This window comes from Carcharhinus amblyrhynchos, chromosome 10 (genome assembly GCF_965287045.1).
Source record: "Carcharhinus amblyrhynchos chromosome 10, sCarAmb.v2.hapA, whole genome shotgun sequence".
In the NCBI taxonomy this organism is placed as follows: Eukaryota; Metazoa; Chordata; class Chondrichthyes; order Carcharhiniformes; family Carcharhinidae; genus Carcharhinus; species Carcharhinus amblyrhynchos.
The window spans coordinates 42,975,813-43,002,513 of NC_137333.1; the positions used below are offsets into that span (position 1 = coordinate 42,975,813).

A 26,701-nucleotide genomic window follows, 5' to 3' on the forward strand; every position below is an offset into this window, starting at 1 on the left:
AATTCCAGAGATTCACCACCCTTTGAGTGAAGAAGTTCCTCCTCAACTCCGTTCTAAACTGCGCCCCCCCCCTTATCTTGAGGCTATGCCCTCTAGTCCTACTGTCCTTTGAGCGGGAAGAATCTGTCTACCTTTACCCTATCCATCCCCTTCATTATCTTATACGTCTCTATAAGATCCCCCCTCAGTCTTCTAAACTCCAACGAGCACAGACCCAGTCTATTTAGTCTCTCTTCATAGTCCAACCCCCTCATCTCTGCTGGTCTTTAAAATAGTCCTCCTTTTATACCCATCTGAGAAAGGTGGGGCCTTGATTTGATATCTCAACCAAAAAGGTGTCACATTCAGCAGTTCAGTGTCAAACCTTGATATTTCACAGCTCAAGCTGTGACTTTTGAGCTGTATCCATAATTTCACATCTATCAGTTTTGGCTGATATTTCTAGATGGCAAGCTATTACAAGTGGAGTGTCACAGTGATCAATGCTGGGGCCTCAACTGCTTACAACTTGAATGAGGGAACTAAATGAAGGCTGCTAAATTTACTGATATTACAAAGATAAATAGGAGAAGTTGTGAACAGAATGCAAGGGACCTGAGAAGGGATATAAATGAGTGGGCAAAAAAAAAGAACAAATCAGAATAGATGGGAAAATGTGATTAATTATCCTGGAAAAACGTAAGAGCATGTTATTTCAATCAAGACTACAGAATGCTTGAGATATAGAAGGAGCTGGGTGTCCTGGCACCTGAATCATAAACAGAATACAGGTACAGCAAGTGATTAGAAAGGCAAATATTGTAATTTGTAAGGGGAAATGGTGTAAAAATAGAAACCACATCCAGTGTGGTGTGTACAGTTTTGATTTCATGTTAGGTATATTTTAGAGAAGGTTCAAGGATCTTAAAAAGGGAGTAATCTCTGGATTACTCCCAATGACACATAAGCAATAGTCACTAGAATTCAATAGTGAGGGGAACTGACAGTTCTTCTGTAACCACAGATTTGACAGGTGCAATATTGTCACTAAGCATTTGCAGGATTTTCTGAGCAGGGAGAGTAGAAAGGCATATCATGATCCATGTTGGCACCACTGATGAAGACAGAAATCCTGAAGGCCGAATTCAAGAAACTAGAGGAGACTGAAAGGCAAGATCTTAAAAGGTAGCAATCTCTTCCCTCCTGCACACTCTCTCCAGCCAACTATTCATCAGCTCTGCCTTTCTGGGAGAGGACGGATCTGTACCAAGAAAATAGCTGCACCTCATCATGCCTTGGACCAATATCTTAACTGGGGGTTATGCTAGTGATTTGGGGAGGATTTCCTCCCCCAGTTCTACTAAGTCACCATGGTTGGGCACTTGGCTTGGACTTTACTCCCTAGAGAAACTATTGTTATCACCAGAGAGAAATTTGGAGTGCACGGTACTCTATGTGGAGACAGTTCCTCAAGACTTGATCGTTCAGGTTGTAAAGAAGTGTTAGGGATTTGCATTCCACATGGTTGAGGATACTTGTCTTCCTTTACATTCCAAACTATTTTCTCAACATACATAATATATTTGGAATATTGCACAGTTCTGGTCAAACTACCAAAAGGATGTGGAGGCTTTGGTGAGGATACAGAAAAGGTTAACCAATGTTGCCTGGTTTGGAGGGTATTGGCCACATGAAGAGATTGGACAAACTAGGTTTGTTTTCACTTGAATGTTGGAGGCCGAGGCTGAGGGCAACCTGATAGCTTCTAAAATTATGAGGCATGAATAGATAGAGTATCCAGGGTAGGGGACATAGTTTAAAAAGACGTAAGAGGCAAGATTTTAAAAAACTCTATATAAACACTGCCAAAGAAGGTGGTATAAACAGATACAGTAGCAATGTTTAACAGACATCTTGACATATGCAAATAGGCAGGGATGGGGGAATATAGACCATGTAGAAACAAAAGGACTTTAGTTTAGAAAGGTGCCACATTTGGGGTAGGCTTCATGGGCTGAAGGGCCTGTTCCTGTGCTGTACTGTTGTATGTGCCAGGTCTTGCTATCTCACATTCCCTCACTTGGGCTTATTTTGTGAAAAAGCTGAAACAGCCGCCTTCTCTGCATCAAATTCCCTCACTCAAACTCCCAAATATAAGCTGGACTTTTCAAATTCAAAAGACTTGAGTCAGCCCCTGCTGACTATGTACCCAGCTGACTAGCCAACTGATTGATCAACTGTACGGCTGTCAGTAGCAAGCAGATAGCTTTCACAGTTGGTAGTAAACTACAAACACTACAAGATTAATTGCAAAACCCAACTACTAGAATCCATGGAAATTGCCTTATTTAAATTCCCCGAGTTAAGCACGTTCAAAACAGCATACCATTAAGCTGGTACTTACCTATCTGTAAATTCCAAAAGTCAAACCTGTCATTCCGACACCATGCATTAAATTTCGCCAATTGTCCTGTTCTTTTCTATTCTAACACTGAAGTCCAGCTCCTAAACCTAGTTTCTTGCAGGGCATTAGACAGTTCATTATCTATAATCACAATTATACAGCTAGAATAAAACTATATTATTTGAAGTACAGTCACAGCTTAAACTAGTAGAACTTAAATGGGAAGTTTTTCAGAAGAAAAAATTGGCCTATTCTCCCAAATTAGGTAGTAGAAACATTATTGTTTAATTTTTTTTAAAAATTATTTGTTGAATAAAAATCTTACATCTGCATAACTGGTTTATCAGACAATGTGTACCAACTTCCTCACCATGAATACCCACATTTATAATTGCTTTCATATAAACCAGCCAGTCAGTCTGTGAAGTCCAGCCACCAAGCCAAGAACTTTCCCAAAACAAAATACATTCTCCCCAAAGAGAAGAATGAATGATGTAGTAACTACACAACTTTACAGAAGTACAGTTCATTGCCCAAACTCACATTTGGAAATGGTTATGGTCAGGTGAGAAGTGGTTAAAATGATTCCTTTTACCACAATAGATAGCCAATTCTGTTTAAGTGCTGTGAGTGTAAAAGTCACACACACAAGTTTCTTGCAAGTTTTTAAAAGAAAATAGGATTTTATTGTACTGATTCCTGATCTTAAGAGTGCCAACTCTCACTTTCACATGCATTCAAGAATTCTCTCACAAACACACAAGTTACAGTGTAAAAGGTTAAGTTAATTTTTTTAAGAATCCAAAAGCATCTGGAGTGTTCAGATCCTGTACATGGATGTTTTGGACAGTTTCAGAATGGACTAAAGTGGTCTTTCCAGATTCTGTATCAAGACAATTTAGGGAAGTTGACGGTCAATTTTATCTTTTCTTCTGAAAACAGCAGTTGGATTTATTTTTTGATATGCTGCTACCAGTGGCATATAGGTGGTCAAACAATAGGCAGGACATAAGTCTGCAGGATGGCCGGAGTACGGAAAGAGTGTTTACTCAGAGTCTTTCTGGTCTCACATCCTGGCTGTCTCTCTATAGACTTACTTGGAGAAAAGCAGTTTCTCAAGCACAAAGATCGTCAGTTTGCTCCTGTCACAGATCAGTTATCTAAAAATGGTGATGGCAAGCTGACACTAGGTTAATTGTTTAGAAATGATTAGTTTATGACCAGAGGAATTCTCTTCTCAGTTGGAGTACGTTGTCCAAATTATCAAGTCCATAAGCTTGTTCCACTTGCCACTGAACACGCAGACAATGTCTGAATGATTCAAGAGACGGGTCAGTCACACTCATCCAGTTTGTCTCTTGTAGGCTACTTTTAGATAGCCTGACAAAGTTATGCAAATATTTGACCATCTTAGAAGGTATAATGCAAGTTATTTAAAACACTTTTGTTCAGTTTTTTTTACTTAACTGATAATTTCACCCACTCAGTAAATAAAGTCATTTTCAAAATAAACATAGGTTTTATAACAAAACAAGTAATTATGGGTCATTTGTTGATTATTAGAATGTTAGAAATATAAAGAAACTTCAAGTTTCTTTTAGTAGAATAGCTGATAGTCCCTTCGAAAGTTATAAAGCTTGTGCTGGGAAAAACATTTTGATTAAGTATTGTAAATGTACATGCATCGTTTGTTATCAAAACATTTCAAACCACAATACCATTGCTGAAAGCATTTGCTATGACCTAGAATAATACAAGATAGTAACAAATTTTCATTTGAATCCCTTTTCCAATTGTAAATTTATACAGTCAGGTGATGCCTGCAATAATTATCTGGAGATATTCTATTCAGTCAGGTACAGGCAATCGTACTATTTTGCACTTTGAATTTTCCATGATTTTCTAAAGCTCATTAAAATACATTTGATTACCGATAAAGAGTTTTAAAAGTTGTTTACTCTGCGTGATGGAGATTTTCCTCCCACTGTGCAGTTTGGGTCATTGCACTTCTCTGATATTGTCCTCAATGAATGGAGTGCTCACTATAGGCTGATTATACTCCTCACAATAGTATCAAGGTTAAGACAAGAATGTTCTAACTGTTCCTTTAATGGTACCACGGCAGATTGGGCACTTCCTAAGGGAAGGTGCACAATCTGTGCAAACAACCAAATGACCACACATTATAAACACAACTGAGACCTCTTTGTCCATACACACTTTGCAAGTTCTTTCTTCTTGTAACCTTCGTAACTGTTCTTCCATGGTCAAACCTAAAGAAAATAAAAATGTTGTTAGCTCTCAAAGCTTAGTGATCCACTAACAGCTTGTTGCCTGGATGTTACAAAAGTTAAAAGAACAAGCATTTCATCGCAAAGAAGTCAGTTAATCCGACAACATGAGACAATTTAAGAGACCAATTTTTCCCCAGTCTTAATTTAGATGTTATAATAGATTTAAAATTACATATTTTGCTTAAATTTAGTTATAATTAGACAACTATATTTATGTATCAACAGAAAAGGTGGTAGTGTAGATGGAAGAAATAACTTACCCATCATATCTGATGATGCCGAATAAGGCAAATTTTTTTGAACTGAAACATAAAACAAATTAGAGACTGTTACATACATAGTAGTGCAACAACTAACCTGCACAGACTTGAGATATGTTTCATAATCTATATTTATAATGGAGAAAGCATATCAAGTTTCTTAAGTTGGGGAATGAGGGAGGTTGGAAAGGGAGAAGTGATTCTGATTCATGGTGGGCAAATTACAAGTGATCAAACTTAGCAAAGAGAAATTTAAGGAGACACAAGGATTAGAGAAGGAGGCAGAATTAGCCAAAACCTCATCAACAAAATGTGGGGGAGAATTGAGACATATGTTGAGAGAAGGGAGCATAGAATGACAGATTTAGAAGTCAGGAATGCTTTAAAAAAATTATTCAGTCATGGAATGTGGGCATCACTGGATGAGCCAGCAATATTGTCCATCTCTATTTGTCATTGACACAGTGGTGGTGAGCTGCCTTCTTGAACCACTAAAAGCCATGTGGCATAGGTACATCACAGTTCTGTGAGGGAGGGAGTTCCAGGATTTTGGCCTAATGATAGTGAAGGAACAACAATATATTTCTAAGTCACGATGGTGAGTAGCTTGGAATGGGAATTTCCAGGTGGTGGCACTCCCATGAGTCTGCTGCCCTTGTCCTTCTAGAAGTAGTGGGTTTGGAGGGTTCTTTCTCAGAAGCCTTGATGAATTCCTGTAATACATTTTATAGATTGTATACACTGCTGCCACTGTGCATTGGTGGTGAAGAGAGTGGATGTTGGAATGTTCCAATCAAGTAAACTACTGTATCCTGAATGGTGCTGAGCTACAAGTGTCAGAGCTGCTCTCAAAGCAAGTGGCGAGTATTCCATCACACTCCTAAACTGTGTCTTGACAGGCTTTGGGGAATCAGGATTCAAGTTACTCGTCACAGGTTTCCTAACATTTGACCTGGCTCGTCCAGTTCAGCTTCTAGTCAATGGTACCCCTAGGAAATTGCAGAAATAAGAAAAGAAAATGGAGGGAACTGAAGAACACGGTAGAATCCAGTGTAGTTCAGCAAGATTTGGACAACTGCAAATTAGGATGAGTAGAGCAGGAAATATTCTTTTAAAAAAACCAATTCACTGGCTTTTCTGTCTGCTGCACATTTCATATAAAGACATTTGCTGCAAGTTGACAGTTGGAATTTAAACTTCACAGGGCAGTACCATGGAGTTGAACAATAAGTGAGTCAGCCAAACAAATAGAGGACTGAATGAACCCATGAACTTTCGTATGTGCAATTTGAGCTGTTATTGTATGATAAGCTTCAAATACCATGTCCTCTTCTCACTTGAATGTTCTAAAGCATGTTGTGATAACATTCCAAGGCATTACCAAGGGAAGATTCTTCTAGTGAAAGTTAGTACTGTGAGCATCACTTAAGGGAAATGAAGGGAGAGTGGGGTGGAAAAATACATCACATTCTGGAGTGATTCACACCTATGTTCTTACTCACATATTTAAAAATGAGTCATTAATGGGGTAACTGGACAATTCATCTCCCTCTTCTGGCCCTGGGTCAGTAAAGCCATTTACAGATCTCTCAAAATCTATTAGCTCGTGTTCACATGGAAAGTAATATCAAGCGATGCTGGAAGATCATCAACTCGGTGAAAGCAGCTTTTTGGTTTGCTCAAAAACTAAATGGTGTTCAAGTGCAAAGAATTGTCCATGGTTAGATGTTGCAGACTGACAGTGCTAAGGAATGCACTAAAGCTTGTGCCATCAGCTACAAAGGCACAATAAATAAAGCCACCGTTTATGGCTTTCAGCCATAGTGCACCGACAAAACTGTAGAATTCCACCCCACCCCCCAAAACACGACTTTTTGCCGGACATCGAATGTTACGTAGTAAATATCATGTATGTTGCAATTGTATTGAGGCATCTCAAGGAGTGCAACAGACTTGGATTTCAAACTTGACTGAACCACAGTTGAATGTTACTGCACTTGCCATAATGGTCATTCTGAAATATTCTTCTAGATATTTAATGAATAAAGTATATTTTTCAGAAAAAACTGCCAGATCATAACCCACAAATTAGCACAAAGTAGTTTTCTTATACTGTACAGCTTGATACTATTAGATAGTGCATTCAAATACATGGGGGCTCAGGGGCAGATCATTTCACAGTGACAATCAAAACTTTCTTCAGCAACCACAATATAACTTTGTAGAACATTACCTTTAATACTTCTGCCAAAAAAGAATTTGTCTTGCATCAAATAATGTGATCATAATTACATAATCTACTTGTTAAAGCAAACATTTAGCCTATAATGCATTTGTTGGAAATATCCAATCCAGTCCTTTGCCCTGTGCTTTCCCATTGGCCTGCATCTTGTTTCAAATATTTTATCCTTTCTCTTGAAAGCTGAAATGCTCCCTGCTTCAACCACTTCCTTTATAAAATATTTCCTTCCTCCATTCAGAAGGCATTGTGTTGATAATATCAGTTTACTAGCAAACATCTTGATGGCAACACCCATGTAGTCAACTTCGCACTGTAGTTAAAAACCACAACTGTCAGGGATGTCCATAGTTCATTTTGGTGCGCTATGATGTAATACTACACAATGGAAGAAAAGTCAATGAAATCTGACTTCAGACTAAGAGTGGAAATGACATAGACACAGTCAACATACTGGAAAAAGGTGACAGAAAGGGCCCCAAGCAGGGCTGGGACAAAGAATGCTCCATGCATCTTTCAAAATGCTAAGAATAGGTACAACCCATGGGATACCCAGAGTTTATTTGGAAGGAGCAAGTGAAGTTGAAGGAAAGAACATAGACCTGATCCTCCATAGAACTGGATCACTCATCTATCTACACAGCAGCAGGAATGGGCGTGCATAATTTGCAAGAAAAGCCAATGTATCCTCAAAACGTGGTTTGAAATATCAAGTGTTAAATCATATTTAAAAGTTAATTAGAAGTTGTATTAGAAATTTAAAACATTTTTAACTGCCCTCAGTTAGTGCCTTCCCAGTCCTCCAGTTTTACCAAACCAAGAAAATCATTAATATAAACCAGTATTCTACATACATTTGTACATATTTCACAAATACAAGTCTTCAGACAACATAAGCCATTAACAGACAAAATTGCAGGCAATTGCTACTTAAATAAAAATCTAGCTTGACATGACAAAGAATAATACTAGAACAAACTGACACAGAATGAATTACTTACCATATATTTTTTCATGTAATTCTGGTTCATGTACCAACAGGGCATCTCTGAATGCTTCAGCTACTGCATTTCCCTTTTGAATTATTGTATCAAGTAGCTCTCTGGTTTGTTCAGACTGAGGTTTTTGTTTAATCATGTCACTTTCCATTTTATTAATTAAGCATCTTGTTTCCAGATCTTCAAGCAAGGGTGCTATATTTGTCAAATGCTGACTCAAAGCAACACAATTTTTCTTCAGTAACAGAACATCACCTGTAAAAAGGGGAAATTATTATTCAGAATTGTTGATTTTCCATGAATTGGTTCTAGAAAGTGAAAGCAATGGTAATTAGTTTACTGAAACCTTCTCTACTTTGCATGTAGTAGATAACTAAATTCCAGTTCAGCAATAATGCAATGGACTCTTGCTACCTGCTTTGCATGCAAACTGTGTATCGTGCACATAATCCATGCTTTTGAAAAATAAGGAGTCTTCAAATCACAACAGGTATCAGTTTCTGCCTCCAGAACAGAACAATTAGTAAGTGTAATGAATAGAGAGCAAATATCCATTGATTTTGTACCAATGCAAACACCACTTTGAAAGAAATAAGAATTAACATTTAATACATAACATACGTAAATAAATGTTAGATTACCAGATGCAAGGATTCTATCCCCCAATAATATTTAATGCATACATACAAAACATATTTATTTAGTTGGTAGAAGCACTAAGGTAATATGTTCCCAATATTAATTTTATGTTAGAGGAGCTGTCTTAGCCAGATATTGTCCAAGTGTTCTGAACAACGACAGGTAAATTATTTTGACTGAGGAGATAACACAAAAAAAGGCTTGTATCCAAATGCAACAGACAAAAAGAAAAATTGTAAAGTTCCTATTTACAAAGGCAAGAAGGATAACTAAAAATATAGGAAGCTTTGTAATTAAATTCAAATGCACATTTTTCAAATCTGAAGTGATGCTCACCAAAATTTAAACATATTTTAAACCTTAACTGACTGGCTTGCTCTACATTTCCACCATGTTCAGTCTTTGTTTTAGATTTTAAATAAAGGGTTTTGGAAAATGAGTATAGATTGCTGGTTAAAAACAAAGTAGATTGGTTGCATTTGATAGAGCCATTTGAACAATCTCATAATTCACTACACCATATGACAGTGTGCCTTTAAGAATATATTTATGTTATGTTTCTTGTAAGGGCTGTGTTTAAAACTCAGAGCGCTGATTTGTCTAGGAAAATCTTTAAGTTAGTAGTTGGGAGAAAAGATAATACTCATTTTAGACAGTGTTTGTGTAAGCAGAGCGAATGCATTTGTGTTTTCTTAGGTTTGATTAAATTGATTGACAGAGAGAGCCATGTGCTTAATGGGAGGAGCTAAGCTTGCAAGAAAGAAAGGGTTTCAGTTTCATTTTAAAATACAAGCAGTTATTGCCTAGATTGCCAGAAGAAAGCAGTGACTTTCTCTGAAAAGGCCTCTCAGAGCTCCAGGGCTGGTAACCTAAGTCACAGCAAATGTGCCTGTGTTTTGCTAACTTATAGAATTAAACCCCCTGTTTTAAATTTAAGAGGAATATTACTTTAATTGAAACTCAGTGATGGGTTAACAGTTAAGAATTGTATCTTGTCATGTTTATGTATTGTTCAATTGTTAAAAATTAAGCCAATTTATTGGGTATACTTAGACTATATTGTTCAATAAAGTTTGTTGTGATAGAAGCTTCTTGGTGTGTCAGTAGAATCACACCTGGAGTGACATCTTACTTTCATACTAATGCCAAAATACAAAACTGTTGAGTGCAGTCTGGCTTAATATCCCTTGGGTTTCTGATCTGATAATCTAACAATAGAATACCAGTGGCTTCCTGACTGGTGAATAAGCTAGCTGAAAATTCCTAAAGCTCAAAAAAAAATCATATGCAGTATACAGCAGCTCATAATATTTAATCCTACACTTAAATGATTATTTCGCTTGTTCTGCTTTTACCCTATATTCCTTTCTCATCTTCTGAAGGAGTTATCTGTTTACCAAAGTACATTTTTAGGTTGCCAATCATTCACCAACTGGTCATTGTTGAAGCTTGAGCCGGGACTGATGTCCAGCAGGATAATGGGAATTTCACAGCCAAGACCAAACCTGCCATGGCCCTATCCATATGCACCCCTTATATTACTGAACAGAAAGTAAAAGCAGCAACTCGATGATGTTCTCATGCAATGTAGGAGCCAAATCTACCTTCCTACCACTGCATCAGTCAAGATCAGTTATGTCAGCACAGACTGAGAATCAAATCTAAACCTTCCTAGTCTGTATAACTCTGCCACTTGCCTGGCAAGATGGTTGACTGGTTTTAACATTAAAATTCCCTGTCCAAATTAATTTGCTGCATCAGGACACTCAAGGTACTTTAGAAATACAACTAAACAAAAGTGAAATTGCAGGATTGGAATAATTGTTAAAAACTAAATTCCTTGATAATTTTGAAATCTTAAGCTGACAACCTTCATACATTATGTATGACATTCCAGGCATAAACTGACTAATTTATTCAAAAAGACACAGGCTAAAGTTGGATGTACATGCAAGAGGTTTACTCCACCAGGTGTTTCATTGTGCCACACCAACGTTGAAAAAGTATGTTAAACCAGAGAATTGTATATCAAGTCACATTTTGGTATGCTATTGTGGATTTATCTTAAATAAAGAAGTCTGTTATTCTAGGAACTATGAAAAACTATAACTAAACTATTGGTCTGGATTAAAATAATGCAGCTATCTAGCAAGTTGGCCTTCTCTTTTTAATAGAATTGATCTAGTGAATGTGAAAAGGCAAGCACAAATTAATATATACCTTCAGCTGTTTCTTCCAGTTTTCTTTCTTTGTCTTCTTGTCTTTCTTCATCTTCAGCATTCAGCAAGTCAGTCACAAGCTCTATAACAGATTTGTAATTCTCTCCACTTGTAAGGATTTTTCTTTGGACAGTCTGCTTCACAAGTCTTCGATCAAAACCCATTTCCAGAGCACCCTTAACCACTGGTGTATTCATCATTACTGCATCTTCGGATCGATTTTCCCCAGGTCCAAAATGAACAACTACAGGAATTAAAAAGAGTGCAATTTTCAGACAAAAAAAAACAAATTAAAAAAAAACAAAATCCCACCATAGCACCACTGTTTCACAGCACCAGGGACCCTAGTTCGATTCCAGCCTTGGTAACTGTGTGGAGTTTGCACCTACTCCTACGTCTGTGTGGGTTTCCTCCAGGTGCTCCAGTTTTCTCCACAGATGAACTGGTTAGGTAGATTAGCCTTTGTAAGTGCTTGACATTACAGGAATAGAGTGGAGACCTGGATGGGATGGTCTTTCAGAGAGTCGGTGTAGACTTGATGGGCGGAATAGCCTCCTTCTGCACTGTAGGGCTACTTTTAAAATAATGCATAGTTGTGTGTTGCATTATCTTGGAATCACACACTTATTAAAGGATATACCATGCTTGAAAGGAGTACAGAAGATAAGTCAGAATGTTACCAGGGCTCAAAGGCACATAGGCATTTAAACAGTAGTGAAAAAGAGAGATAGATCAGATGGAGGCAGAGGGCACGACTGGTATTAAATGTACATTTCGCATTTGTCTTTAACAAGGAAGAAGATGCTGCCAAAGTCATGGTGAAAGATAAAGGTTGTGAGACACTGAATGAGTTAAAAATTAATAGGAGGTATGCAAAAGGTTAGCTAAACTTAAAGTTGATAAGTCACCAAGACTGAGGAGTCTGGACAGAGTAGACAGGCAGAAGCTGTACTCATTGGCAAGAAGAGCAAGAACCAGAGAACACCAATTTAAACATGAACAGCAAAATAACCAAAGGCAACACTAAGAAAAACTTTCACACAGCGGACAGTTAGGATCTGGAATTTACTGTCCAAGAGTGCACTGGAGGCCAAGTCAATTGGGAATAATTAACAGAACAGAAAACATTTGCAAGGATACAGGGAAAGGGCAGTAGCATGGGATTGTCGTGTTTCTCTTGCACAGCACTGTCATGGTCATTAGATTGAGTGTGCTGTAAACATTCTATTACACGAGGACAAATCTTTTCCATTAATGGGGGATGGGGATTCTAAGGTGATATGACCTTAAAAATCAGAAGGAGGCTGTCAGGAGAAAAGTTGAGAAACAGTTCTTCACACAAATGCTGGTAAAATGTGGAACTTGCAACGACAAAAGTCAGTATGTGCAATTTAACTTTCGTGAATAATACATTTTTACTAAGCACAGATAATAAAGGGATATGAAACTGCACCAATTAAATGGAGATAAAATATGGAGATAGATCAGTGTCCCAATGAATGATGAGAACCTTTTGATTCTATGTTAATCTAGAAAGTAAATCCATGCAAAGAATTTAGTGGTAATCTGGCTAAAAAGACCACCATTAACCATTTGAGCACAGTGAAATGAACAATAATGTGCAATATTAATTAAAACAATTCACACTGAATAGGCGTGAATAGATAATTCAAATGCCAAAATGTCATACTGATGTGGTAAATGAACAAACAGAACTATGCAAAAAAAAAAGCTTCATACCGAAAAGTATGTAGGACTGAGATAATGCCAATTGTTTAAGGTTTAAAAACAGCCCCTTTCAAATTTCTAACCCATGAAAATTCAAATCAGATGAGAAACAAATATGTCTAGGCTCATGTAAATGAATTTGTAATCATGTCAGAACCAGCACGTTGCTGTAGAAATTTCCCCAGATATCATCCAAGGCCCAAACTTCAGCTGTTTCAATAATCTTCCCGCCATCATTCTTTGTTAATTAATCCTGCCTCATTACACATTAACAGGTCTAATATAGCCTACCCTAAGTTTGGCTCTAATGAACAATCCTGAATACAAACTATATCAAAATGATCAAGTTCATCATATACATTGCAATGCAGCAAATTACATGTTCAGTAATGACCAATTTTAGTATACTATAACAGTTTTTGAGATAGTTAACTTTTTCCTCAAACTCAGTTAAATTAATAAGGGTACAAGTGTTTCCAAATTTATTAGGTGCATCAGAAAGTAGCACTTTTCAGGTGGATGAAATGCTCAGATTTCTTCCAATAATGGATTACAAAATATTCTAGCCTTAGAAAAGTCAGCTAGAGACGGAGAACTAAATCGTAATGAAGTTCTTTTAATCTTCTGTTTTCACAAGGTTTTAAAAGATTACCAAGTTACCTGGCGTTTGATTTTCTTCCAAGATGTCCTCTGAACTGGAATGCAGCTTTAAAGAAAAATGGGAAAATTTCATGTAAAGTTGAGAGATAAAAATAAATACATAAGGTTTTTTTGCGCTATTCTGAAGCAGTTGTAGAGAAATGTTGTTACCTGGAGATCAAATAGATTTGGAAACCTTGTCTGGATCTGATTTACAAACGTTTGCCCCTTCTCTTGAAGAAGATATTCGCACCTGAAGTGAAAATGTTAGCAAGTCAAAGCTAAAATTAGATTCATGTCAAATAGGGGGTGGGAAGGTAGAAAGGAGATTGTGGTCTAGTTTCTAGATTAGAAATATATAAAAATAATTCATAAATCAAAGGAAAAGATGCATGCTATACCTTGACTAAAACATTCCAGCTGTTCATGTGGGATCTTCTGATCCCACTAACAGCACACTCTCAATGAATTTCCAGCAGCGAGGGGTGCATTCAACAGGAGATCCCGTTGACGACAGCAGAACCAGAAGATCCTGCTGCCGGCCAATGGCAGTCTGTGTCCACGGAACATGTGGCAGGTTACATGGAAAATCCTACCCCCTGTCCCCACCATAGCTGTCATTTTAAAATCCATATATATTTCAAATATTTAACATAATACTGATATTGCTTTCAGGATTTACCAATACTGCCTTTTAACAAAAAATTGTTCCAAAGTACTCCAGGAAGATTATAAAATATGATATTGAGCCACATATCTCCACATAGATTAGAGTTTTCATTCTTTCACAAGCTGACCAAAAGTGAGATCAAAGGGCTTGGCTTTAAGAAGGGTCTTAAACAAAGAAACCAAAAGAGATGAAGAGATATTGGAAGCTTAATTATGGAGTATACAGCCAACACTACTGAAGGGACAGCTACTAATGGTGGAACCAGTAAAATAAGGATGCTCAAGATGTCAGAACTAGATTTGCACAGATATTTGAGGGTTGTGGATTAGAAGAGGTGGTAAAAGAAATCAGAAAAAGGTGATACTGAGAAGGAATTTGAAACCAAGGATAAGAATTTTAAAAATCAAATGTTGCCTGACAGGGAGCCATGACAGGTCAGAGAGAACATCCTGCAAGTTAAGACATAGGTAATAGTTTTGGATTACCTCAAGCTTAGAGAAGGTAGAATGTGAGAGTGCATTGAAATTGTTAAGTCTAATGGCAATGAAGCCATGAATGAACATTTCAGCAATAGATAAACTGGGACAGAGGTGAAGTGCAATGGTGTTACAGAGATGGAAATAGGTCTTAGTGATCACAGAAAAATAAAGTTGCAAGTTCTTCTCTGGCTCAAATTTGACACTGACTGGCATAATCTCAGATTGTTGTCACAGAGGGATGGAGTCAGGAACGGGGATTGAAAATTATGACTTGTTTTTTCAACACTCAACTGGAAGAAATTTATGTTTGTTACTACTGAATGTCAGATGAGCTGCCTTATTCTTTAGCAACAATGGAGGACCAGAGAGTGATGGTATGGTTGAGTTGGGTGTCATCAACATATACACGAAAAATGACACTGCTTTCAGATGATGTCACCAAGTGATTTGCTGGTTACAATTAAGTAGACAAAAAATGGAGCCAAGTGAGAAAGCAGTGCCATCCAACTGGACAACAGTGGACAGGCAGTTGCAGTAGGCCATCCAAAAGCTGCACAGAGGTGGAGAGGGAAAGCAAGTTTAGTTTATCTATTTCAATACATGTTGTATAACATTGATACAGGTTTATCACCATAAAAACTCAGGCTTTAAGAGTGTATTTCTAGATGAGCTGACAAATGTAAATGTTAACAAAACAAAGGATATTGTCATTGACTTCAGGAAGTGTAAAGAAGAACATGCCCTTGTCTACATCAATGGGCACAAAGTAGAAAGGGTGGAGAGCTTCAAGTTCTTAGGTGTCCAGATCACCAACCACCCGTCCTGGTCCCCCCACATTGACACTATAGATAAGAAAGCCCACCAACGCCTCTAATTTCTCAGAAGACTAAGGAAATTTGGCATGTCAGATACAACTCTCACCAACTTTTACAGATGCACCACAGAAAGCATTCTTTCTGGGTGTATCACAGCTTGGTATGGCTCCTGCTCTGCCCAAGACCGCAAGGAACTACAAAGGGTCATGAATGTAGCCCAACCCATCATGCAAACCAGCAGCCCATCCACTGACTCTGTCTACACTTCCCACTGCCTCAGCAAAGCAGCCAGCATAATTAAAGACCCCATGCACCCCAGACATTCTCTCTTCCACTTTCTTCCTTTGGGAAAAAATACAAGAGTCTAAGGTCACATCCCAACCAACTCAAGATCAGCTTCTTCCCTGCTGCTGTCAGACTTTTGAATGGACTTACCTTGCATTAAGTTGATCCATTTCTACACCCTAGCTGACAATAACATTACATTCTGCAATCTTTCATTTCCTTCTCTATGAACGCTATTTTTTGTCTGCATAGCGCACAAGGAATAATACTTTTCACTGTATGTTAATACATGTGACAATAATAAATCAAATCAAACAAGAACTGGCTATGGATGGGTGACACTATACCCAAAGTCATTTTGTTTTCCTAAGTTAGGCTGCACCCACAAGCATAGTAAAGTTAATCTCAGACCAATTAATTCGTGAAAGATTTACAATCATGATATGAAATAGCAAACAGCATTTACTCAACACAGGTATTTATCTGTGCACTAGAAACATGTTGAAACATATCCTGTTATAAGCACTTCTGATCAACTTACCTTGGAAACCATTTTGCATGTTCCACCCATGGATCATCTCCAGCCTCCCAGCTCCTCAGACCGCCATCACAATAGAAACATTTCACATCATCATTTTGTCCTAAAATTTCAGAAAATACACAGACAATTTTCCACTTAATTATGCTGTAGAAATATTTTGCACTACCATCAAATGAGGTCAGCAAGAGGGTTGGGAGCCAGAATGTAAGATCTAGGGATTGTGGAGGGGAACCTGGAATGTTATGCACTTGTGGGGTCCAGCCAATGGGCCCAGTAAGAAGGGACCACCAGCCAACAAAAGATTTCATCGCAGCAATAGCAAGATAAGGCAGTTGATTAACTCCCTACCTAAGGACCTTAACTGGTCCACTGGCTGGCAGGGAAGGTCACCCAGCTTCACTCTCAATGTAGTAATATTGTATTGGCGGCAGGGCAAGCAGGCAGGCCAGTGGAAGTAATGCTTCCTCTCCACCTTCAAACCCATGGATAGGGCAACATTAAATCTCATCTTTGGGATTAGATTCAATATAGTATAACAGTGTGCACAGTCTTTCTTCAGCTATGCAAATCTTACAGCAAATGAGATTGGATAACTCCAAGTCAATTTTAACTATGCAAAAGATTATGGCACAATCAATTATATTTAGGAGAAACAAGGTGGTTGGTTAGCAAGCAAATGTGAGCAAAACAAAATAACCTCACTCACGCAAATAATACTTTGGGGAAAATTGACTCAATCTGCAACTGGCAAGGTGATGCCCAATGTTGAAATTGGGGATCAAATACAAAAAAAGTTCAATTTTAAAGCACTTGAGTCTTATTCAGCACCATTTTCTTAAACAAAAATCAAGCAACAAACAAGGAGGCAGATGTTAAATTTCCTAAATGACAGATCCCGATTAATCATTATGTACTGCTGTTTTTCACCTCTGGACAAGTTATATTTTTATAGAATATCTTGTATCCTCTTCACCATTTCTCCCTATCAAGTGCAATGCCCCTCATATGCCAATCCATTCAGCTCTAAACATTTAAGAATAGTCTTGGTGCTTCCCTATTGTTTGAACGTTTAGTTGTAACTTTGAACACAATATTCAGGAGAGGAGAAAAATGGAATTTAAAAAAGGAATATTACCAACATAGTAGAATCCAGCTCTAGATAGCTGTTCAGGTTGAATAAAATTCCTGACTGGCCATCTCAAAAAGGTCTGTAGTCGAATATCGTAAGATTGCATCTCAGGATGTCGTGGATGCATAGCTCGAACCAGTTCACTTCTCTCATCCGTTCTTTGCAATTCTGTATTGCTCATCGGAATGTTACCCATCTGATTCCCCAAAACAAAGGGGCATGAAGGAAAGTGCCTTCTATGTTCAGATGCTGCTCGATCTCCAGGTTCCCAGTTACTTAACTTTCCACCGCAAACAAAACATGCAACCCTATCTTCTTCACCAGTATAGTAAAATCCAGCTTTGGCTAGCTCTGCAGGAATCAGAGAAGAATAGGAAGGCCAATTCTGAAAGGTTTGCAGTCTCATTTCTTCACTACGCATAACTCCACTGTTCTGTGGATATCTCAATTGATGAGAGATATCTTCTACACTTCTGGAGGCCACTGGATCATGAGGAATACTGTGGTTTAAGCCAAGCTCTGCTCCACTTTCATGAAAAGATGACTGAAAAAAACAAGCTGCGTTTGGTGGAGAAAATGCAGAACAATTTGACAAGTGTTCAACACCTGAAGGCAAGCTATTGATGAAACTACAATTCGGGTTACACCTCTTGTGTCTTTCAACCGCATTATCACCTGGTTGCCAGTTATCAACAGTTTCTCCACAGCTGAAGCACTTCACTTTATCACTTACACCAGTGTAATAAAATCCAGCACGTGCAAGACTCCTTTCAGACAAAGCATGTGAGGGGAAGTGAGCAAATGTTGAAATTCGGTAAAGTTCTGAGGACAGATCATACTGCAGTTCTTGATCTCTGCCAATTCTGAAATGGCCAAAACTCTGATTTTGTAATATATTCATGAAGAATATTCCGTAGAATAAGGGCTTACCTTTTTTGGAAGGAGCTTTGTTCCTATTTAAAAAAAAGTTTCTAAGTTTAAGCCAGGATGGGATCGTACCTGTGGAAGTGCAAAGGCAATAGACTTACATGCCAAACCTCAAGTGTCCTAACCTGGCATGCTGCAGAGAATGACATCAGAATCTGACCTACATATTTAGAGGAACCAACCCCATCCCCATATCAATCTGCATCTATACAGTGACTTTTGTTAACCCAATGTTTAGTTTCCTTTAGGGGAGCCAAGTTAAAAATTAGTGTCAATAAAGAAAATTTTGTGAAAGACTGAAAGAAAAGGAAAGCATTTAATTAATTATAAAGCATTTGGAAGTCACCAACTACCTCTAAAATAAATGTCACTTTTAAGTGGGAAATGTGGCAATCAATAGCACGGTTCCAGAGTGAAAAGATAACTATCAGATGCTTTAGTGATGCTGGTTGAAGATTAAGGAAGTCAAAACAACTAAGTTTCCTTCGCTCCATTTCTAGCTCATTTTGATCTCAATACCCAACTAGAACAGAACAATATACTAGTAGCATTCAACGGTGTTCAAAATTACCATAAGGCTTTGCTCATGTAATTGAATTTAATTCCAAGAGCAAATAAATTTCTTTGATATAGATCCATTTCTTAATTTTTGTTTTCTTCATTAATATATATTCCATAAATATTTGGTGGTTATTGTTCAACATGCAGCTGAACGTTACATTTTAATAAGTAAAGGACTGTAGGGGACAGCTATGACAGTGGAATTCCAAACAAAAGGAATAAATTAAATGAATAGAAACAAAGCTCCTTCCAAAAAAGGTATTGTGCCCATTTAAGCCTAGCCCTCCATTATGAAGTTAAAGCTTCAGATTAAGAAACTGGTACATTTTCATGGCTGGAACAATTAACGTCACGAAAGAAATAATGGAACCAATCAGCAATTCTGTCAGTCTTCCAAAAAAAATCTGAAAATTAACAGAAAAGGGTAATCAGCAAAAGCAGTTAACTTTACTGCAAAAATATTCTTACAACCATTACATTTTAATCCACATATATTTTTCAAAGTTCCTTTTCCCAGATAAAATATTTCTAAGTGAATGTCACAGCTTATGCACAGTGTATGAAAGATGACTATTAGTTTTGGTGAAACCACTAATTTGTAGAGCTTGCAGTGCAAGAGATTATTTCTAGCCTCTTACTAAATTTTAGCACATTTAATATCAGATTTCGACTGGTCACCCCAATCTTTGCTCACCCACTATCACTCCATAACACATATTTAAACCCTTCCTTTGACCAATCTTTTAGTCACCTTTCCTAAAATATACATTTACAAAAGGTTTCAGGATTTCCTTTGTATGTTAGTCACCAGTCTCTTTCTCCTGATGCTTTAATACTTTTTCCTCCCACTCTTCCTGAGCTTTCTATATTAAGCCCAGTTTTTACATACATCATCAACCTACATGTCATACACAAATCTGCTTCATCTTTCTTTCATTATCTAGAGAGCTCAGGATCTTTTTGTTCTGTGAAAATTTACCACAACTGCACCCAAACAAACAATCTCCTTTTTTAAAGTAAACCCAAATTTAAGCTACAGTTGTGTGCATCAATCTTTTGTTCCAATTTACTTGAGCCTGATCTGTTCTCACTCCACTGAAATTGGATCTTGTCCAATTATTTCTAATTTGCACTGCTCCTTATCCTTTACAGTAACTAACTTAACTTTACATAATTATCTTACAAATGCTCCCCTACTGATACTTGATCCACACCACTGTAGAACCAGATCCAACAATGGATCCCTCCTCACCAAACTGGAAACATATTGCTCAAAGAAATTCTCCAGGATACATCAGAAATTCAATTCAGAAGCAGAAAATTGCTATAGCTGACCACTTTTAATGAGTGGGGTTTCAGTTTGCATGTCACCAAGTATTGATAGCAGTACTGGAGTGAAGGAAAAGAAATGTAATTTTGACCAAATAACAAGAACATGCAAACTGAAAAAGGCTCCAGAAAAAGTGATTACTGCTTTTTATGCATTGCATACTTTTCTCAACATATTCTATTTAGGCTTGCCAGAAAACCTATCATCTGTCTCAGAAAGAGATTTTATTTTTATTATAATTGGATTACACAACATAGTTTTGACTGTTTAAATGTACATTAGCAATACCAGGTTCTACCCAAATGTTGAGTGTCTCTGTGTAGTTAGATTCTAAAATCCAGTCCTGGATAATAAGTTAAACATTTGGAAAAAAACAAAGTCATCAATTTCAAATTGGTCTGAAGCTCTGAACCATCACTGATTCCAACCTCTTATCCAGCCATCATCTTGGGCTGATCCTGATTCTCCATGTTCTTGGCATCCTATTCAAACCAGAGCTGAACTTTCAACCCCACGTGCATTACACTGCAAAGACTACTTACTTCCATCTCCTTAATACTGCTGTCTGAGCATTTCTAAACCCTCATTATCACGCCTAAACTTAATCATTTCATCCAAAATTGCAGGCTGGGTTCAGCTCATCCAAATCTCTGCTGCCTGTATCCTATTCTACAACATGTTCTACACAGTCATCATTCCGGTTCTTGATGATCTGCATTAACCCCCAGTCCCAATTTAAACTCTTGTCCTCATGTTTATTCCGATGAAATATTGATATTACTTTTAAAAACTAAAGTTTGGACATAATTAGAATTATTAATAAAATCACCAGCTCCAATGCACCTCTCCCCAGCGAGTTCAACACATTTGATGTCCATTTTGAGCAAGAGGTCAGCAACAGCACACTCTTCAACCCTAAGCCTCAGACAAACCTGTATCCGAGGTCACCACTGCCGACGTCAGAGCAGCCTTCTCAAAAGTCAACTCACGGAAAGCAACTAATGTCAGACTCCTATTCATAGATTATGGCTCAGCCTTTAACACCATTATTCCTATGAGACTCATCTCCAAACCTTGTTGCATAAGGTTCGGCCCCTCCCTCTGCAACTGGCTTCCTAACTGATAGACTGCAGTCAGTAAGGATGGGCATCAACACCTTCTCTACAATCATCCTCAACGCCAGTATTCTGCAAGGCTATGTCCTCAGCCCCTTACTATACACCTTATACACCTCTTGACTGTATGGCCAAATTCCCTTCCAACTCAATTTTCAAGTTTGTTGATGACACCGCCAATGTGGGTCAGATCTCAAACAATGATGAGACATGGTACAGGAAAGAGAGAGAGAATCTGGTGAATTGGTCCGACAGCAGTAATCTCTTCCTCAATGTCAACAAAGCAAAGGAGATAGTCATTGACTTCAGAGAGCATAGTGGAGGGCATGCCCCTGTCTATGTCAATAAGGACGAAGCACAAATGATTGAGAGCTTCAAGTTTTTAGGTGTCGAAATCACCAACCACCTATCCTGGTCCCTCCATGCGGACGCTATAGTTAAGAAAGCACACCAATGCGTCTACTTTCTCAGGAGACGATAGTAATTTGGCATGTCCACTACAACTCTCACCAACTTCTATAGATGCACCGCAGAAAGCATTCTTCCAAGCTGGTATGTCTCCTGCTCTGTCCAAGATTGCAATAAACTACAAAGAGTTGTGAACAAAGCCCAGTCCATCACTCAAACCAGCCTCCCAGCCATTGACACTGTGTATACTCCCTGCTGTCTTGGAAAAGCAGCAAGCATAATCAAAGATCTCATGACCCTTAACATATTCTCTCATCGGGAAAAAGTTACAAAGATCTGAGGACACGTACCAACCGACTCAAAAACAGCTTCTTCCCTGCTATCAGACTTTTGAATGGATCTGTCTTGCGTTAAGTTGATCTTTCTCTACATCCTAGCTATGATCCTAACACCAAACTCTACACTCTCCTTTCCATGTAATGTATACTTTGTCTGTATAGTGCACAAGAAAGAATATTTTCACTGTGTACTAATAGATCATGGAATCATAGAATCCCTACAGTGCAGAAACAGGCCTTTTGGCCCATCAAGTCTGCACCAACCACAATCCCACCCAAGCCCTAGCCCCATATCCTCACATATTTTAGCTGCTAATCCTGCTAACCTACGCATCCCAGGACACTAAGGAGCAATTTTAGTATGGTCAATCAACCTAACCCGCACATCTTTGGACTGTGGGAGGAAGCCGAAGCACCCAGAGGAAACCCATGCAGACATAAGGAGAATGTGCAAACTCCACACAAACAGTGATCCGAGTCGGGATCAAATCCAGGTTCCTGGATCTGTGAAGCAGCAGTGCTGACCACTGTGCTACTGTGCCGCCCACGGTAGCAGATATGACAATAATAAATCAAATCAAAAAATTACCATTGGATTTAACATTCTGACAAAAGGAAAATAAAATGAATATGTTCCATATTTCAGGCAAGCTGATTTAGAAATAATGATAAATTGGGAAATTTTGGGGATGGGTTGTAAGTAATAAAGATATTTGACATGACACAGCCAATGATTAGTAGATGCACAAAACAATAGCAAAACTCAAACTTGAGTTAAGGGATGGGCAATAAATGCTCATCTCACCAGCACGGCCCGTGTCCCATTAAAAAATAAAAAGCTCAATTTTGTTGTTGATACCATTTCTATAGAGAAGGACTAACATGAAGAAAAAGAGATTAATTTCAGTCTGTTTGCTGCAGGTAAAGATCAATCACATTAAAGTATAAGAGAATAATGAATTTGTAATTTGCACATGGCTATATTTATTATGCACCAAAACCACATACATATGCAACACAGCAGGGAGTTTTAAAGAGCTTATAATACCTTCACCAGCATAACAATATGGGTGCAAAATTCCAGTCAGAAGTCTCACAACACCTGGTTAAAGTCCAACAGGTTTATTTGATAGTAACCCCACAAGCTTTCAGAAATGCTGTTCCTTCGTCAGGTGTGTGGAAGAAACCTTCTTATTGTGTTTACCCCAGTCCAACGCCGGCATCTCTACATCATGGAAAATTCCACCCAGAGTTAGAACTTCAGGGAATTGACAAGATTAAGAGATGACAAAATAGAACTTTTCAGAATTATGAAAGGTTTTGATAAGAGTAGGTGGAGGAAAATTATTCCCTCTGTCGAGTGAATCATCAAGTATAAGTCATAGATTCAAAGTCACTGGCAAAGATCCAGAGGGTAAAAGAAGAGAATTTTCAGATCTTGGGATCTAGAACACAATTTGGAAAAGTGATGAAAGCAAATTCCATAAATAACCTTTGAAAACTCTAGGATGGGGAACCTACAAGGTTATGCAGATGAAATAGCAAGGTGGGATCACAATTCCTCTTACAAAGAGCCTGCACAGGTTTGACGAGCTGAAGGTTTTCCTCCTATGCTGAGTTTCTATGATTCATGGCATTGTAGTACCCGTGTCTTTAGCAGTGTTGCCCCACTTTCTTGAAGCCCTCCCATGTTTCTTTATCTCCAAATACTTCCTCAAAATCTTCTACTCTGGCAATGCTTTTGGAAGATTCCTAATCCATTACTTGTCTTGGTGTCCATTTTTACCTCATTACCCTGCTATGAAGTATTTTGGACTTTTTTTAATGTTCAAAATGTTGGTTATAAATGCAAACTGTTATACTATAGGGAGGGGTATTCTTTAAAAACAGAAATGCTGGATGAACTCAGCAATGGCAACATGTGAAGAGAAAAAGTGTTAACATTTCAAGTCTAAATTACATTTATGGAAGGGTCATTTAGACTTAAAATGTTCTGTTTTTCTTCACAGCTGCTTCCTAAACTGCTGAGTTTATCCAACATTTTCAGTTTTTATTTCAGATTTACAGCATACACAGTCTTTTGCTTTTATTTGAAGGTTATATTTTGACAGCTTTTGCTAATAGACCTCAATGACCTGCTTTAAGGAAAACTGTCCTTAAATTGTCAAAAGAACAAAGAAAATGACAGCACAGGAAGAGGCCTTTCGGCCTCCACGTTTACACTGACCATGCTCCCCAACTGAACTAAAACCCGTACCCTTCTGGGGACCATATCCCTCTATTCCCATCCTATCCATGTATTTGACAAGACACCCCTTAAAAGTCACCATCGTATCTGCTTCCACTACCTCCCCCCAGCAGCAAGTTCCAGACATCCACTACCCTCTATGTAAAAATTTTGCACTAAGAAGTCTCACAGCACCAGGTTGAAGTCCAGATTTATTTGGTAGCACAAGCCACAATCTTTCAGAGCACTGCCCTTTCATCAGGTGAGTGGGAATTGTGTTCACAAACAGGGCACACATAGACACAAACTCAATTTACAAGATACTGGTTGATTGGTAGTCATGTCTTAAAAGGTACAAACAATGTGAGTGGAGAGAGGGTTAAGCACAGGTTAGAGATGTGTATCGTCTCCAGCCAGGACAGTTAGTGAGATTTTACAAGACCAGGCAAGTTGCAGGGGTTACAGATAGTGTGACATGAACCCAAGATCCCAGTTGAGGCTCCCCTCGTGTGTATGCAACTTGCTATCGGTTTCCGCTCAGTGATTCTGTGCACCCCTCTCCAAAGCCTCCACATCCTTTTAGTAGTGTGGTGACCAGAATTGAACACTATTCCAAGCCTAAGGTTCTATAAAGCTGCGACATGGTATCTGAGTTGCATCTAAACCATGTACACTCACATTTTCCATGATCTTGTACGCTAGCTCGCTCCCCAATTTGCAAGAATCAGGCCCCACTCAAAAAAGCCACCTACACTGCCAGGTCAAACTTGTAGGATTGGTCCAAGAAGGTACTTCAAATTGCTTTCATTTTTCTAGGCACACAGGTATTAGTAGTTTTGTCCCACATATTAGCCTCTTCAATAAATTCATTTTTATGGCCTCCTTCTGTACTGTAGGGATTCTATTTTAAGTGTACATGAATGTAACTATCAAATGGTTCAATACCATTTTATAAATGCTTTCAGCCATTTTAACTCCAATGACCTACAGGTGGAAGACTAAATATCCTTATCTGTAATTTTGGTGATAAAGCCATTTTCACCTATAAAAAAAGCATCCAACCACTCTTAAATATATTAAGTATAATTATATTTAACATTGTCAAATTACACTAATATATTGACCACAATATGTTACATTTTGCACAGGAACTTTAGCAGAAAGTGTAACCAGACTACAGCAATTTAGGTGTAGTCTACAAAATGGAAACGCTACCCTTGATCTTTTAAAACGATCAACTGCCAATTTTAAACCTCACTTACTCATCTCTTCAGCTGTCTCTTGCTCTCCACTCCCAATCTGCAATCACTTCTTTTAAAAAGCTGATTGATACTGAAATATGTATATTGATCAGGAGTTCCAGATCAGCAACGTATCCACATCTATCCATCCAACATTATAATTGTACTCGCCTTTAACATGTTTTGTAAGTAATTTTATGTACATAAACTACATTTTCAACGCTGGCATTCACTGCTTTTAATTTTGTTTATGTAACACCAACCTCCACAAAATCCCACGGTTGGTTAAAGATATTGAGATTCACCGTGAAAATAGGTTTTCAATTTGAATATTTCTCAACCGTTTCCAGTTTGGACAGCCCTTGTGTTATTTGAAAGATCAACCGATCATATTTCTTACGTTGTAAACCCCCTTTGCCCTCTCCCTCACCACCGCCCATAGCCCACAAAAACAGCAATCTTGTACTGTAAGACTCCACCAAGAAGACATGGCCAGACAAAAAAAAGCTGCAAACATCTTTAAAGACTTACCTGAGGATGTGACAGTTGGCGCCCCCCCCGTTAATAAAACTAAACTCAGCACCGTTTCATTTCAGAAGATCGTTGTTCAGGAGGGTGTGGAAACAGGAAAAGTAAGTCTTCCGCAAATTAAGGACGGAAATTGTTTCAAGGTTTTGACGCAGGACAGTTGCGTATTTTTCGGGGGTGAGTCAGGAATTCCCCCGTGGGCCGGCCAGGACAGGGCCTAATATGGCGCTGCGACACTGCGGCCGAGGGCTGTCACTCAAACCGTGTCGGCCACCTTGTAAAGGACACACTCGCCCGCCTCAGCAACACCGGCTCCCCGCAATCACTTCATTCCCCCTCCTCTCCCTTTCAAGATCACTCGATCTTTCCCTCCCTTTGATCCCTTATTTTGATGGATCACTCGATTTCTCCTCGCTCTCTTTGAGGATCACTTGACCCCGCCTCCTTTTGAGGACCCCCACCTTACCCACTCTTCGATATCACTCGATCCCTCTGCTCTGCAGGATCACTCGATCTTTCCCTCCCTTTTGATCCCTTCTTTTGATGAATCACTCGATCCCCTATCTCTGGGGATCATTCGATATTCGATCCCCTCGCGCTAGCACTACCCACCCCTCCCCCCCCCCCCCGTTTTCCCATTGGCTGGGTCACACACTTGGCAGCCGATGATTGGCCGCCAGACGGGACTTTCCGGTCCTGTTGCCAGGC

General features: G+C 38.5%; 1 protein-coding gene across 2 annotated transcripts; it reads right to left on the bottom strand.

The window, feature by feature from the left end:
- Positions 1-2,755: 2,755 nt before the first annotated feature.
- birc2 (baculoviral IAP repeat containing 2) lies at positions 2,756-26,608 on the bottom strand. Of its 2 annotated transcripts, none has more exons than XM_080196935.1 (9): positions 26,460-26,608; positions 17,325-19,210; positions 16,190-16,289; positions 13,571-13,652; positions 13,421-13,466; positions 11,034-11,276; positions 8,178-8,429; positions 4,938-4,979; positions 2,756-4,656 (listed from the first exon to the last, which is right to left on the bottom strand). In XM_080196935.1, exons 2-9 carry the CDS (start codon positions 18,217-18,219, stop codon positions 4,463-4,465), a joined length of 1,854 nt encoding a protein of 617 aa, XP_080053061.1. In that variant the 5' UTR covers positions 18,220-19,210; positions 26,460-26,608; the 3' UTR covers positions 2,756-4,462. The 2 variants fall into 2 exon arrangements, with proteins under 2 accessions (XP_080053061.1, XP_080053060.1); XM_080196934.1 differs by lacking the exon at positions 26,460-26,608 and adding an exon at positions 25,997-26,435.
- Positions 26,609-26,701: the final 93 nt, after the last annotated feature.